Source organism: Zootoca vivipara, chromosome 10, assembly GCF_963506605.1.
Source record: "Zootoca vivipara chromosome 10, rZooViv1.1, whole genome shotgun sequence".
In the NCBI taxonomy this organism is placed as follows: Eukaryota; Metazoa; Chordata; class Lepidosauria; order Squamata; family Lacertidae; genus Zootoca; species Zootoca vivipara.
Window position 1 is genome coordinate 2717326 of NC_083285.1, and position 17103 is coordinate 2734428.

General features: G+C 46.7%; 1 protein-coding gene across 7 annotated transcripts in view; it reads right to left on the minus strand.

The window, feature by feature from the left end:
- Window positions 1-17103, minus strand: part of ITPR2 (inositol 1,4,5-trisphosphate receptor type 2) — a 277002-nt gene that overhangs the window by 72042 nt on the left and 187857 nt on the right. For all 7 annotated transcript variants that reach the window (XM_035127537.2, XM_035127538.2, XM_035127539.2 and 4 more), the window contains one exon: window positions 1333-1441. In XM_035127537.2, the coding sequence (XP_034983428.1) occupies window positions 1333-1441 (109 nt within the window). The remainder of the gene's footprint in view (window positions 1-1332; window positions 1442-17103) is intronic.

A 17103-nucleotide genomic window follows, 5' to 3' on the forward strand; every position in this document is an offset into this window, starting at 1 on the left:
TTAACTTGTTTACAGAGGTCACAGATTTTAGTTTTGTCTTCTTGCAAAATTAGTGCAGTTTTTGTATCATTAAGTTAAGTTTGTTTATAAATCTGTTCTTGCCTTGGTAATGGACTGGATGAGAGCCAACAAACTGAAGCTCAATCCAGATAAGACTGAGACACTGTTAGAGGGCAGTTCCCTAGACCAGATGGCTGGGAGGTCATCTGCTCTTGATGGGGTTACCCTCCCTCTGGAGGAGCAGGTACACAGCTTGAGGGTCCTCCTGGATCCTTTGCTCTCACCCGAGGCTCAGGTGGCCTCAGTGGCCTGGGGTGCCTTCCATCAGCTATCTGGGATAGCCTAACTACTGTTGCCTATGCTCTGGTATGCTTAAGGTTAGATTACTGCAATGCGCTATACATAGGGCTGCCTCTGAAGACAGTTCAGAAACTTCAGGTACTGCAGAATTCAGTGGCCAGGTTGCTCACTGGAGCAAGATGGTTTGAGCATATTACACCAATCCTATGTCCTTTTAAAATGTGGTTTTTTGGGAGTGGGGTGGGGTGGGGTTGTTGTTTTTATTTTGGTTATGTCTTTTGTGGTTTTATATTTGATTTTAGTCTGTGAACTGCCCTGAGACCTCCTGCTATATCAATTCAATAAATAATAAGTACATTTAGGCCAAAATCTAGTGTGGCACTGAAGGTGCTTAAGCCTGCTGAAATCAATGGACTTAAGTATGTTGCACTCTCTGTTGGAGGGTGGCATTGATTTTAAAATTAATCTTAGTGCTGAATGCACTAAGTTCTGTGTAAGGCTTTCAGGTCAGGTCAGGTCAGGTCAAAGCTACCACTTTAACCCTGTAATCAGATACCTTACTTAGGAGAAAGGGACGACAGAGGACGAGATGGTTGGACAGTGTTCTCGAAGCTACGAACATGAGTTTGACCAAACTGCGGGAGGCAGTGGAAGACAGGAGTGCCTGGCGTGCTATGGTCCATGGGGTCACGAAGAGTCGGACACAACTAAACGACTAAAAAACAACTTATCTAAAAGTAAGTTCCACACTGTGTGTACAACCCTCCACACTCCAGGGACTAAATCCCATTGAAGTCAATGGGGCTCAAAACTAAGCAGACATGGACAAGATTTCACAGAACATTATTTTGTTTGAAACCCCCTTGGTTTCAAAAGGAGAGTTACTTTATCCCAAGGAAATCAATGAGTGTGTATGCTCGATTTTTCAAATTGCATTTTCCCTTGCTTGAGATATACTCAGTTTTGAACAGAAATAGTTTCTTATTGTAGATGTTCAACAACTGATTTGTTAATTATAATTATTTACCGTACCTCCTCCTTGCATTGCTTTGCTGTAGTTGCTGGACAGAGGACCGTTCACACTGGTTCCATAGTCACCTTTGAAATAGCGATTGAGAAGTATTTTCCTCAGGTTGCTACCCTTTAAGAAGATAAAAACAGTAGGAAAAGTCACAGTTTTTTGTAAACACGCCTGTAAGCAGTTTCATATTCTTGACTCTTTTGGGCTATAGCTCAGCAATAGAATGTCTGCTTTGCATGCAGAAGGACCCCGTCCCCATCCCAGCATCTCCAGGCAGGGCCTGGAATGTCTCCTGTCTGAAACTCTGGGGAGCTACTGCCTGTCGGCATAGACAATACTGAGCTACCGGTAGATGTACCAAAACATGTGACTCAAGAGAAGGCAGCCCCCTATGCTCTTTTCATGCTCAGAATCCACAGGAAGATCTAATTCCTCCCATTCATAGCTCATATATGCACCTAGTCACATACAGCCAGGAAGTGCTATGAAAGAGGGACGGGAGGGGAGCTGCTTCAGGTTGTGGCAGATGTTCTTCTGGAGACACCTCATGGTTCTTGGGGATTTTAACAACCATGCCAACATGGCTGCTCCTGAATAAATCTGGCCCTACTCTTAGCTGTAGACATGCCTTAGATCTGATGTTTAGCTCTGTGGGCATGGGTTTGTTCAATTAAGTGGAACAAAAGGAGTGTCATGGTTAGATCACTTCCTAACTAGACTTCTCAGTGACCTTCTCCTATGCAGGGAGGTGGGACTGATTTGAATTGTCTGCTCTCACCACTAAGTGGATCCAAATGATTTTCAGGACCAGGACTTGGAGACCTATACATCCCACATGCCTATACATCCCACATGCATGAACAAATAGTGCACCCCAGTGGTTTTCAACCCTGTGGTGCCTTGAATGATGGTCAGGATGCCGCAGGTAACACCAACCTTTGTCCCTCTTTCCTTCCCTCCCTCCTCTGATGCCTTCTCATCTTTCTGCTTCCCTAAGGCTTGCACAGCTGTTTATTGCAGCAGCCCTGGCAATAAGTTCCGCAGGCAAAGGGTGCCTTTGGGAGGCACCTCTCTTTGGGGCAGAAGGGAGGGGTAGCTCAGAGCCCAGGGGCGGCGGCAGCAGCAGCCCAGAGGACTCCCAGGGAGAGGGGAGAGGAGGCTGAGGGAACACTCCGCAAGGGAGGGTATTTGAAAAAGGCGAGGGGCTGGCAGCTCTGCAGGCAAGGGGTGACATAACTGAGCCCCTCATGGGTGCCGCAGAAAGAATGTAGTTGGCTTAGGGAGCCGTGGACTCAAAGAGGCTGAAAACCTCTGCTGTACCCGATAACAGTGGTCTTCAACTGATGGGCCATGGCTGATCCAAGGTGGGTTGCAACAGTAGCTAAAGAAATTAATAATGATGATGAGAAAGCAAACATACATCCTGTTCATCTCAATGCTTTTACCCACATTTAGGAACACAAGTTCTCCCCATCTGCTGGTCACAATGACTAGAATGACGTCTAACACTTTATGTGTGTGGAATGTAAATAGCGCTCAGCTGACTCTAAGTTCTTATGTAACAACAGTAGGACACATAGTATAGCTTTGAAGAGACGGCATAAGAGTCTTATTGTTGCCCATTAATACCATTCTTTTGCCTCTGACAATAGTTACAAGGGATATAAACAAAGGCTCAGGGAAGCAACAGTAATTTATATGTGGTTTTAAAGAGTTCTAAGAAACAAGCTCATTGACAGCAAGGGACAAATATTTCTAGGAGGAAAATAATGTTTTAGCATAAGTCAAGAAGGGGAAATACAAAATGTTGCCCCTGCATCCAGTTTTATTATATTCTAGTTGTATCCGGGGGGGGGGGGATACCCTCTTGATTTTGTAAGATTCCCCTCAAAGGGATATATATCAAGTCATCCTCAGCTAAATTAGGAGGGTGCTCCTAGCACTCTAAGGAAGGACTCTACTGACGCATATTTGAGTCTGTTAGATATCCTCTGTGAGCTACAATATACAAAAGGAAGTGTATCGTCTCTCGCAATTGAAATCAAACCTGTTTAAATGCTGTTGTGTACCTTGCACTTCCCACCATACCTGTATTTTCTTGGCAAGGGTGCCCACAACTTGAAAAAAAATGATCGGAATCTAGGGCCTGTTTTGGTGAGCTATGTCAAAGAGTGTATGCTCAAAAATTTTCAACGCTATTAATGGCAGGAAGTATAAAACTTCCTGGTATAAATAAGGGCTTTCTGCCCTTGCCTGTTCACTAGAACAGAACCTGCTGTGCTTCTGGTTCCAACTTCCTCCTACATCTAGATCTAGTTTCTTTATGTTCCCCTGCCTAGATTTGAAGAGAGACACCCATTGTCAAAACCTTTGCTTCCTCTGTTTTCTCTGACAATTTGATTGAAGGGCCTGTGCATTGGGGAAACAGAGACCCATTGTCAAGCCCTGCCACTCATTTTTCCATGCCTCTGTTGTCTTCCCCAAATGCTGAAAAACTGATTGTATGCAACATGGGGGAGGGACCTCAGCAGGGGAGTAGCCCAGGAGTCCTAGGATATTTTATTTTTATTTTTACAGTAAAGGAGTGGAAGGGGCACAAGATATCGGGTCCAGTAAAAAAAATTCCTGTGTGTGTGTGTGTGTGCACTTGTACCAGCATGACCTCAGCCAAAGCTACCCTGGCTGGTGCAGCCTAGGGAGAAGCTGCATCAGTCAGTGCAGCCTCCTCCTCCAATGGTGGCTCAGACACAGAAGTGCTGCAATGGAAGGAGGAAGAAGAGTGGTTGACACTCAGTGCCAAGGTAGATATTGCCCCCCCCCCCTGCTCTGGTGTAAGTCAACTGACTCATGTCACAGGGTGGGATGAAGAAACACCCGTCCTTTGGTCCTGTGCTCTGAGATATCCAGGACTGGGATCAGAAGCTAGGGTGGTTTCTTTCAATCCAGAATGTCTCTGTTAAAATGGGTCAGTTGCACGGTATGACCCTTCCTTCCTTCCTTCCTTCCTTCCTTCCTTCCTTCCTTCCTTCCTTCCTTCCTTCCTTCCTTCCTTCCCCCATAGAATTCCAAGCTGGGACAAAGTCACAAACTTAACAACACTGACTTTCATCCATCCTGCCTCTGTTTAAATCTGTTATGCATTAAGTTCTCACCCTGGGCCAGCAGGGGGATACTGTATATAGTTTCCACTCAGGTCCTCATCAGTTAGTTTAGGTGGGAAAACCTGGGTGGTTGTTGTGTTACAATGTTGCATTATTGCCAGCCGGCTGCCTATCAAAGGAGGCCGGCTGAGCTGTTCTGCCATTTCTGTTCCAGCTTCCAAATAAAGAGCTGCTTTGGAGAAACAGCTGGGTCGTCTGCTATGTCAACCCACTATTTAACACTGGCGACGAAGGTGGGATTTGATGGACATCAGAGCACAGCCAGATTCGGATGCTCACCGAGCGGAATCACTGAGCGGAATCACTGAACAGAACCAATTCAGAGCTGACCGTTCTGGCTAGAGCACTGTGTTCCATCCATCACCCTCCACGTCGGCATTGGAATCATGGCTTCACTCGTGCCTCTACCGCCGTTTGCTCTAGCCTCTGAATCCTGGGACTCTTACCTAGCTCGGTTTGACTGCTACCTCCAAGCAAACGAACTGACAGCAGGGTCAGAAGTGCGTAAGCGAGGCCTCTTCCTCAGCCTCTGTGGGCCCAAAGTGTTCGAGGCGGCCCGAGCTTTGGTTGCGCCTCTAGCAGTCCAGACAACACCATGGGACATGCTTAAAGAAAAGCTCCGAAACCACTACGCTCCCAAGCCGTCCAAAATTGCAGCCCGCCATGTGTTCTACCACTGGAACCAGGCAGAGGGGGAGTCAATTAACAACTACACTGCCACCCTCCTAAAGGCCACAATGCACTGCGAATTCCAAGACTTAGATGATGCCCTGATGGATCGAATCGTCTGCGGGGGTCCGGGACAACCGTCTGCAATGGCGTCTCCTCACCAAGCCAGACCTAATGCTGCAGAAGGCCATGGAGGAGGCTGCGGCCTCAGAAGCTGCTGAACTCTCCACCCAGGAGATACACAAGGCCAGCAGCCTGTGGCTTGCTAGGAAGACAGTCCCAGTGCATCACGAAGAGGCCAGCAGTGATGAGGATTTCTCCAGTGAAGACGATGATGTGCACCAGATGAAGCGTGAGCACGGGAAGTTTAAACAGAAGTCCAAGGGCCAATCAGAATGTGCCGGCTGTGGAGGCAATCATTCCCATGTCAAGTGTTGGTTCAGAGATGCCATCTGTCGGCGATGTTCCAGAAAGGGCCACATCGCTAAGGTCTGTCAATCGGCTCTGTCCGACACCCCCCCCTTCGCCGTCTCGTGAGTCCAAGTCTTCACTCCGGTCCGCCAAGGAAAGCTGTTTTGCCTTCACCAACTGCCATTGCCCGTCCGGAACCACGATTGGCCAAACTGACTCACCTACGTGACGCAAGCTGCACGTCACTGTGCTCATTGAAGGAGCTCCGTGTGACATGGAAATCGACACTGGGTCTGCCATGTCCATGCTGTCTTGGAGCACCATCAAAAGACTCGTACCCAAGGTGTCCAAGAGGCAACTCGACTGGCACCGTATACACCTGAGACGTCCCCGTGGTAGGCGTCGGCCGGTTCCGAATCACCTTCAAGGATTTTTCGGGCCTGTTCCGACTGGTGGTGGTCGAAGGTCTGCGGCCAAGCCTCCTAGGGCTAGACTGGTTTGATGCCCTCAGGTTGGAAGTCACTGGCATCAACTGCACCTCTAACACAGAGACTGAAGGTCCGATCAGAGACTTTGCAGAGGTTTTTGACGGCACCTTGGTACAGGTACGCCCATCTCCTTTAGCCTTGATCCACAAGTCGCCCCCATCAAGCTAAAGCCATGCTGGATTCTGTTTGCTCTCAAAGCTAAGGTGGACGAGCAACTTGACGAGCTGGTCGCGCAAGGAGTTTTGGAGCCGGTTGACCACGCCAAGTGGGAAACCCCCATAGTCACGCCTGTCAAGCCGGATGGTGTGCCAAATACAAGTGCACTTCAGCAGCACGTGTACCCAGTTCCCATGCCTGCTGCATTCTCTGGGTGAGCGTAAGGTCTTTGCTAAACTGGACCTTGCCCAAGCCTATCAACAACTGCCTGTTGACAATGCCACCACTGAAGCTCAGACGATCGTCACCCACCAAGGGGCGTTCCGGTGCCGTCGGTTGCAGTTTGGGGTGAGTGTGGCTCCTGGCATCTTTCAAAGCCTTATGGAGCGTCTCCCTCAACAGTTTCTGGGCGTGGTGCCATATTTCAATGACATCTTAGTGTCCACAGACTCACACCAGCAGTTGTTTGAGTGCCTCTGCGCCGTGCTGACCAGGTTCCAGGAGGCCGGGCTAAAGGTGAAGAAGGAAAAGTGCCAGATTGCCGTTTCACAGGTGGAGTTCCTGGGCTACCTTATCGACGCCTCCGGCCTTCACCCAACAACATCCAAGATCCGGGCCATGCAGCAGGCCCCCATCCCAAAGAACAAAACTGAGTTGCAGGCATTCCTGGGACTGTTGAACTTTTATAACATGTTCCTGCCCCACAAAGCGACGGTAGCTGAGCCTCTCCACCGACTCCTCAGCACAAAGACACCTTGGTCCTGGGGTCATCGGGAGATGGCGGCCTTCAAAGTGGTCAAGGTTCTCCTTTCATCGGACAGTGTGCTGGTACAGTACAGTGAAGCCAGGCCGCTGGTCCTTGCCTGCAATGCAAGGACATGGCATCGGCGCCGTCCTCAGTCACCGTTTTCCAGATGGAAGGGAAGCACCACTCGCCTACTTTTCCAGGATGCTATCTCCGGCCGAACAGAATTACAGCCAGCTTGACAAGGCGGCACTGGCATTTGTGGCTGGAGTGAAGAGGTTCCATGAATACCTCTACGGCAGGACTTTCGACCTCATCACTGACCACAAGCCGCTCCTGGACCTCCTTGCTGGTGATCGACCAACTCCTCCGGTCCTCTCGCCACACATGCTGCGATGGACTGTTTTCCTGGCTGCCTACTGCTACCAGCTCGTCCATCGCCCAGGAAAATCGCTGAGCCATGCCAACACTCTCAGACATTGCCCTCTTCCAGAGCTTGTGGAAGACCCGGCTCCTGCTTCCTCGCTCCTCCTGATTGAGGACCTTCCTGCAGCACCAGTATCGGCTGCCAATGTGGTCTCCGCTTCTGCCCAGGACCGCACCATCAGCCATGTGCTCAACTGGGTGTGGAGGGGGTGGCCGTTCACAACCAGGCAACACCAACTCTCAGCTCATCGCGGCTGTCTGCTGTGGGGAGACTGTCGTGATTCCCCAAAGACTCCATCAACGTGTCCTTGAGGCTCTGCACATTGATCACCCAGGAATCCTCAAGATGAAGGCGTTGGCTCGGTGTTACGTCTGGTGGCCTAATATGGACGATGTCATCACTTCTTGGGTTTCCACCTGCCAAGCGTGCCATGAATCGAGGCCTGCACCGCCGGCAGCTAAGGGACACACCTGGGAGACACCCAAGACACCCTGGTCAAGGGTGCACGTCAATCTTGCTGGCCCCTTTCACGGCTGGACCTTTATGGTAGTGGTGGATGCCTATTTCAAACGGCTGGAGGTGGCCCTGATGCCCTCCACCACTACCAAGGCCGTCATACCGATGCCCTCCACCACTACCGAGACTCGGGAACAGACACATACAGAAGGTGACGCTCAACCTATACCTCCCTCACAAACTGCGGGTGTGGAGCCAAACCAAGCCGTTTCAGAGGGTCTGCCTCTGACCACTGCCGTGCCTGACCTTCCACCAAATCCGGTCGCAGCCATTCCGTCCACAGCAGTGGATCCAGGGAACTTGGGTTCAACAACGCCTCTGGATGCACCGCAGCCTCAACAAGACTCGGGCAGCCCCCCCCCCCGGACACTGGCACCAGTCCTTGGCAGTCCTGAAGGGTTTCCAAGCGCCCAACTTAGTCTGAGTTTTATGGGTCTAGAACATTTGCTGATGTACATCTTTTGACATGGGCAAATCCATGCATATATGTACATCGGCAAATGTTCTAGACCCATAAAACTCAGAATAAGCAAATATCGCTCCAGGATCCGTAATCAGATTATGGAGGCGCCACTTGTTGAGCACTACACTCAACAGAGTGTATGCAGCGTATACAGAGGGTGGTTTTTTATTCTTTGTAATATGGAAATTACCTCCAGCCCGTTTTCACCGGAAGAACAACGATAGACTTCTCCTCCAACAAGAATCTAAAGTTTATTAATCTCTTTAACACGTTACATCCTGGGGGTTTGAATAATAGGCTTGACTTTACAGCATTCCTATAATTAATCTTGTGCCTTTGGACAGCCTGTAGTTAAACCATGCTACTGTATCTTTAAATTGTCGCAGCACAATTCAGCATCTTTAGATGTAGCACTATTCCTTTAATTTTTCAGTAGACCACACCTTACTTTTCATTTAAATGCTGCAAACAGATTGAGCACGTTAGGCAAACACAATTGGTACACTTTGACCATGAAACTATAGGTAAGCTGTCTCTGTTTGTTATAAACTGTATAATTGCCTATGTATAATTTTCTATGTAGAGATGATAAAATGTATCATAACGCTATAAGATATGTCTGACGTAGGATCTTTTAATATATATTCTAGCTGATGAAGAATAAACGAAACAGGGCCTCGTCCTGGATTTGAAAATCATTTCAACTGGAATTTGACTCATTACCCTAAGCAAAAATCAGTTTGAAGAATTCATAATTAATCTCCTTCCTGGCCCGAGTTCTTGGAACCTTTTCATTTGATTGCCTGATTGCACCAAGAATTCCAATTTCTACAGTATTTTCAACTCTGAAAATGGGAGCTGAATTCCTCTTGATATTGGATACAGTCAAGGCTTTCTTTCTTTCTTTCTTTCTTTCTTTCTTTCTTTCTTTCTTTCTTTCTTTCTTTCTTTCTTTCTTTCTTTCTTTCTTTCTTTCTTACACCTGCAACTCAGTTCTGGCACCTCTCAGATAGGCACCATTGCCATTATAAGAGAACAAAGGAGGTGTTCATTGTGAGTTCTGGTACCTCTTTTTCTAGAAAAATAGCACGGGCTCCAGCTCATGGTTAGTGAGGAGAGAGCTTAACCATGAGTCTGGGATCAGGCACCATGCTCAGCTTAGCTCAATGTGGTGAAGCTGTAAAAAGGACAAAGAAGGGGGGGAGCAGCTGCAAGCACCCCTCTAGAAGCTCACATATTTGTGTAGTCTTGGTAAGCCTTATCAGCTGCCTTGCCAGACATCTTTGGGAGAGCAAACGACTAAGGAGTAAACCCTATACAAATCCAAAGTGAAGTCCCTAAACTGGTTGGATTGTACACCTTGGACACCTCCTTCCGGCAACTCCTGCAGCCAAGCTGGTGCCAAACATCTTGCTCTGCTTTCCTTTGGACCACATCAGCCAGGCTGAGAGGGGGATCTCCTGGCAACAGCTAAAATATACCTATTCCTGGAAAAATATGTACCATGTGATTATTGGGGGGGGGCAGTAGGAAACTCTAGCCCTCTGAACGTTTACACAAACGTAAATGGGATGGAGGGGAAAGTGTAGGATGGAAGCCTAAACCCCTTGATAACTTTTAGAATGATTTCCCTTCCTTCAGTTTGTGACAAACACTGGGGCTCCAGTCTTGGGAAGGTGAGCCAAAAGGAGCAGCAACTGGCCCGATCAAACAGATTTGAGCTTCTCCCTCCTTCCCATTGTGGTTCCCACCCTGCCCTCACCAGCAACTTGCTGATCCAGATTTCTCACTTTCCTCCCCACCTCCACTGACAAAAACATTACTGTGTTTACCGAAAATTACCGTGTTTTCCCAAAAATAAGACACTCTTTATTTCCCCCCAAGAAGACACACTATGGCTTATTTTCAGGGGATGTCTTATTTTTTAATTACATGTCCAGCCTCGCCTGTTCCTTGGCACCCTCCAGAACTGCGCCTATCACTATCTCTTATTTTCGGGGTATGGCTTATATTGCGCAAATGCTTAGAAATCCTGCTACAGCTTATTTTATGGGTATGTCTTATTATCGGGAAAACAGGGTAGAGGAAACTTGGGGCTGAGCAAGCGTGGCTGAAAGGCCTCCTTCATTAAAGGAGAGGGGGCTTCAGTCATGTTGCCATGTCATGGGTCTCATGAGGGGAAGGGGACAAGTTCTCTCTTTGAGCGATGATGCTCTCTCTCTCCCAGTTTGAATGCCTCAGGAGGGCTCAGCCAGCGGGTGGGACTGTCACCCCCTTCACCATCAACAAGTGGTGGGGAAAGGAGAAGTAGTTTCTTGGGAGAGAAGGACTGAGAGAGAAACATGAGGCTTTCAACTGCTGCTGCTTCACTGAGAGACAAAACGGCTTTATGTGAAATACCGGTATGCTTCGGCAAACTTGGGAGGCTGAGCAGGAGGGCTGGGGGAGGCCATTTCTCTGCCTTAAGGACAGGCTGGCTGCCAGCTCCCTTGCGCCTGGCTGCAGCTCCTGACCCAGGAGAACCATGGCAGCATTGCCACCCCTCTACTTGGCTGGTGCGCCCCGGCAGGCCTGGCCAAATTTGCACATGTGACTGCCCCCCCCCAATGTTGGGCCCAACTTGTGCCTGATTAGTGGGTTGTTCCCTAGAGCGGATGCCTGGGAGGTTGCCTGCTCTTGATGGGGTTACACTTCCCCTGAAGGAGCAGGTTTGTAGCTTGGGGGTCCTCCTGGATCCTTTGCTGTTACTTGAGGCTCAGGTGGCCTCAGTGGCCTGGTGGCCCAGCTATGCCCAGCTATAGGGACAGCCTGTTGTCTATGATACTGCCAGTCACTTTTATTGGTTGACCCCCTGCTTGTAGCATCACAAGGGAGGGCAACATACTGTATATTCCTGCGTATAAGACTACTTTTTAACCCAGGAAAATCTTCTCAAAAGTTGGGGGTCGTCTTATACGCCCAGTTGTCTTGTACGCCGGAATATAAGTATATCTTTCTGTCTGTTCTCTCTCTGTTATCCTTATTTCCTCTGTTATACATCTGCATGCTGGGTGTATTCCACAATTCCCATTTATTTCAGTAGGAGATAACGAAATACATATAAAACATCAGTAACTGAAATAAACAGGAAGGAAACTTCAGCCAGATAGTGCTTTGTTTTTCTAGCTTTTATTACCGCAAAAGTTTGTATTTATACTGGACTGTGATTTGTTGAAATCACAAAAGCCAGAGAGGGTTTCTATAAGATTTTCAGTGGTCAAAAACTGGATTGCCCTGGATTGCTCATTGCCCCTCTCTGTTATTAGAAGCAGCAAAATAATTCAGGCACTCCTCCAAAGGAGCTGGACAAAATGAGAAGCTTATAGCAGCAAAAGGAAGTGCTCTGCTAATAAAGAAGAGGCTAATTCACTTGGGAGCAGGCAAAAAACAGCCTTTTTAGTTTACTTTAGACTTTCAGCAGAAAAACAAATTTGTAAACCTGTAAAAGAAACTGATAATGGATTGAAGTGTGTTGAGTTTCCAATGTGAAGCACAGAGCAGTTTTATCTGGCCAGATCAGTGCTTCACAAGCATATAGCTGAAAGATTTGTGCTTATATAAAATTTGACAAGCAAGCTGTTGGCTCATAATATTAGATAGCCTTTTTTGCATTTAAAGTTTTCCTAAACTGCTGCACTGATGGCAGCTGAAATACAGGGAAATGGTGCAAAAATACTGTGGTTTAACTGTAAATGTATTTTAGCCTGCACTTCCCAGAGTTTTCTAACAGTCTAAAGTAAGGGTTAGGAACTGGCAGCCTCCAAGGCTAAATCTGGCTTGGATCACAATATGCCTCTTTTCAAACAGCAACTTCCCCAGTAGTTTGGGGCTGGCAGGACTCAGCAATCTTAAATAGCCATTTAAAAAATGTCCCTTGAAACAGGGGTGAATAGTGTGTTGTCTTCTATACGGTGTTGGACATTAACACCCATCAGCTCCAGCCAGCATGCTCAGGTGTGATGAGAGTTCAACAACATATGGCAGGCAAAAAACTAGCAAACCTTGCCTTAGACCTACAAATTCTAGGCTAAAGAGACCAATACTACAAATAATAAAGATAGCCAATTTGACCTTTAAGAAAAATTCCCACATTCTATTAGGGCAACATCTCTTCTCCAGAACTCCAGGGGACAGGGAAAACAGAGGAGAGTGTGGAGAGGAAATTTGTCTTCATAGTGAAACCATGGAGTCTGCAATAAGTTGCAATCTTAAAATGGAATGTGAAAAGACGCAGCAGACATTCAAATGAGACCCTGTTAGGTGCTCTGCAGGTTTCAGGTTACACCCAGGCGGGCTGGAAAGATGGAGCACACAGTGGTTGCTTCCTCTAAACTTTTTGCAAATCAGCTTGGAGAAACAGGAAAGAAACCTTTAGGAGTAAGGCTGTGGATTAAGTGAATTTGCCTAGAATAGTATAATAGTCATGTGTTTCAGCAGCTTGCCAGTTTATCCAGTTTGGGTAGCCTTTGTGGTGACTCCAGTGTGGGAAGAAACAATAAGAGGGACCCTTTCCTATACAAAGTCACATTCCCAATGAGCCAACAGGTTTGTGGGAAGTGGTGATTCAAGTGGGGAGCACCTGGAATGAACGATGAGGTGAAGTAACTTGGACTTTCATGGGCACAGCCAATGGGGGGCAGCTGCCCAATAATACAAATCAATACACATAACATGTTTTAAAGTTGAGATCAAATTGTGGTTGTACATTTTAATTATGCATGAGTTTTATCAATCATTTTATTTCTAAACCACTGAGAAGCTGTTTTTGCATATAAGCGGTATAGAAATTAATACATGATAAATGATCATTTGATGGTGACTACAATGTAATGTAGGGACGCGGGTGGCGCTGTGGGTTAAACCACAGAGCTTAGGGCTTGCCGATCAGAAGGTCGGCAGTTCGAATCCCTGCAACGGGGTGAGCTCCCCTTGCTCGGTCCCAGCTCCTGCCAATCTAGCAGTTTGAAAGAACGTCAAAGTGCAAATAAATAGGTAAATAAATAAATTAAATAAATTTAAGTAAATAAATTTAAGTAGGTACCACTCCAAGCGGGAAGGTAAACGGCGTTTCCATGTGCTGCTCTGGTTTGCCAGAAGCGGCTTTGTCATGCTGGCCACATGACTTGGAAGCTGTACGCTGGCTCCCTCGGCCAATAACGCGAGATGAGCGCGCAACCCCAGAGTCGGTCATGACTGGACCTAATGGTCAGGGGTCCCTTTACCTTTACCTTTACAATGTAGTGTAAGACAGCATTAATAAGGCATATCACTATTAGAAGCACCTCATTCAGAAGAAGGGTTACAAAAAAAAATAAGGGGAAAGGTTTACAGAGCGAAGGGAAGAAATAAACCCTCATCACATGAACTTATTTCCACAGAAGGAACATTCACCTTCACTTCACAGTTTTCCTTTCTACTGTATTCTGCCTTTGGGACAGGATCCAAACAAGGGAAATCATTACAAAATTATGTCTAGATTTCAAAGTTGAATGTAAAATAACTATCATTAAATTTCCAATCAGTAATCCATTTTTGCTGCCTGACAGCCACTATTTCATTGTGATGAGTCTCCAAGCTATTCTTCAGGATAATCAGAGCAATGTTTGTGCTCATAACAGTGTGTAAGGATGACAGAGGTTTGGTTTTAGTTGTAGAGCTGCCACCAAAATTTAACCTAAGGTGAAATTCTGAGTGAATTAATGGACTATTCCTTAGTTGTGGCATTTGAGGAACTTTACAGAAAGGTAATATACTGGTAGTTGTAAAAGGGCTGCTGAACTTGCTTGGATGCAGTGATCAGCCAGGGTTGCCATATGTCCAGGAATTCCCGGACATGTCCTCTTTTGGGGGTCTTACATGCACATCCAGGGGGGATGTTACATTTTAAAGCAAATGTCCTGGATTTTGGTTTTTTAACAAATTGTGCCCGGGTGGCTCTGGTTCAGGCTCAGGCTTGGGCTCTGGTGTGGGCAGTTCAGGCTCAGTGGTGGGGCTCTCGGGTGACTGCCCTAAAAAAGCTATACAACTTTTTGTGTCCAGATGTTTACCTCCTGAAATATGGCACATCTATTTTGCCTGCAAAATTGTGCATTACTGAAACAAACCAGCTTTTTATTTAAAAAGATGAAGAACTGGTTATTTTGTCAGTTGCATATGCTTTATAACAGTGATTTAAAAGAAATAATCATGAAATAAACACTAAAAATGAAACCAAAGCAATAATACTAACTAACAATAATACTTTACAGGTAAAGGTAAAGGACCCCTGGAGGGTTAAGTTCAGTCAAAGGGGACTATGGGATGCAGTGCTCATCTTGGTTTTCAGGCCAAGGGAGCTGGCTTTGACCACAGAGCTTTCCAGGTCATGTGGCCAGCAGGACTAAACAGCTACTGATGCACAGAGGACCATAACACATGCCAGAGCACACAGAAATGCTGTTTACCTACTTATCTACTTGCATGGTATGCTTTCAAATTGCTAAGTTGGCAGAAGCTGGGACAGAGCAAGAGGAGGTCCACCTGCCAACCAAATCCAAGCTGCTGACCTTCCAAATGAGACATCGGGTGTGGGGCAGGTTAAGACATGGCTGGAAAAGAACAACCAGGAACTTAAAAGTGCACTTTTTGGAAAGTGAGGGTCCCTCTTAATGCTGATCAGCTGGTAACTGTTGACAGAGAGCCCCACTGGGATCAGCTGCACTAAAGCATTCCCCTTCAGGAACTCCCTAGGGCGGCCAATGGGGCTCTCAACACTGATCAGCTGCTGAGAATCATCCATTTTGTTGTCCAATTGCAAACAGTATTCAAATGGACCTCCATGGGGTGGCTCTCAGTGTCCATTGGCTGATCTCAGCGTCAATCAGCAGGGAGGCGGACAAAGGTCAGGTGCTGATTCCACTAATTTATCTTCCATGGAGCTATCCAGAGAGGTTGCACACCCAACTCTGGAAAGTGTGAATGATACTTGACACATGAAATCTGCAGGTAGACTTCAGGGAGCTGTGATTGGCTGCAGCTCCGTAGCCAACATTTGTGTTATGCTTTATGGCTCCAGAACAAGCTGTAACCAAAGTTTGTGTTGTGGTTTAATGCTCCAGATGATGCGCCAAGCAATAGCAAGGTCAACAAAAGGAGCAGAGCAGCACCAGGCCAAAACACATGTTTCTTTCTGCATTATTTGTGAAATGACCCTCAGAGCCTACAATCAACGAACTGGTAGTCAATCCTAAACATCTTCCATTGAATTAATATCAACAGAAAGGGGCCCAGATACTAATGTTGCCATTTCATGGAAATGCTACTCTTATCTTGGGGTGGGGTGGGGGGTTAATTATTAGCCCTATGCAAGTCATTTTTAAATAAAGTCCATTCAGCACTGCAGCCTTGTGCCTTTAGACCAACCCAAAAGACATGGTTGGATATAGTTGGGAGGGAGGGAGGGGGAAAGAGACGGGGGGTCCTGCATTCAATTATGGTGTAGTCCAATCTACAGCTACAGCTACTTATTGTCAGAGTTGCTGCAGTAAGTTTAATTCCCTGATGATAATGAGCAGTCACTGAACTGACTGCATCACCAACTCGTTAAATCAAACTAGCACATCTACTCATTAGCCAGAGATTTAAAGACTGGAGTTAAATTTAATCCTTGCCAGTTAGCAGAAATGTGACATGTGACATTTTCTTTTCTTCTAAAACAGTATTAGCGGGGCTTTATTTGTACTTTAACCCATTACAGTCACTTCCTGATTTAACCATGAGGATATTAGGCAATGTCAGCTATATATTGAGCATTCATTCTGATTCATGAAGCAAATGTTATTTCATTCTTTCCAGTGCATTTCACCATCACGTTCCTTGTCGCAGAAAGTCCAGGTTGGGGGACAAGGAGTGGGTTTGTTGCACAAGACCCCCCCCCCATCAACTTTAATTGCATAAGCTGAATTGAATGCCATTCTGACTTGGTGGCAGTTGGAAGCAGAGCCCACTCCCACAATGGGGGTGAGAGATACTGTTTGGAAGCCTGAGAGGACATAGAACGAAACAGAGTGTGCTCTAGGAACTGCCTGACTGCCACTACTGACGGTGAAAAATAAAAACCTTCTTCTAGAACAGGCATCCCCAAACTGCGGCCCTCCAGATGTTTTGGCCTACAACTCCCATGATCCCTAGCCAACAGGACCAGTGGTCGGGGAAGATGGGAATTGTAGTCCAAAACATCTGGAGGGCCAAAGTTTGGGGATGCCTGTTCTAGAATGACTCGTGAAGGACTGTTTTGTTTCCAGAAATACTGAAGAGGTGATAGAAATAACTCTGTTGAGCCACGTGGGGTTCTCATATATTAAAAAAAGAAAATAGAAAACTACTAGCGCATCACCTGTATTCACAAGTGTCAATGCCTGCAAACAAACGTCCCTTGCCAAACAGACAAGCTATCAAGCACCAAACCATCCATCGCCCACCAAGCCCTGTAGAGAAACAGCCCAGAGCCAGTGAAGCAGGTGGATAAATTCAATGGCATAATGTGCAAGGGCTAAATTCCTTTCAGGGTGTGCCCTGGCACAAAACATTTTATTCAGTCTTTATTTGGTATGGGAAAGGTGGAGAAAAGGGAGACAGAAGGAAAAGGGGAGATGAAATCATTTCTCTTTTCTTGTTTTGCAGCCTGGTTGCATAATGCTTTAAACTTAAACCTTCCTGGTGGCACCAC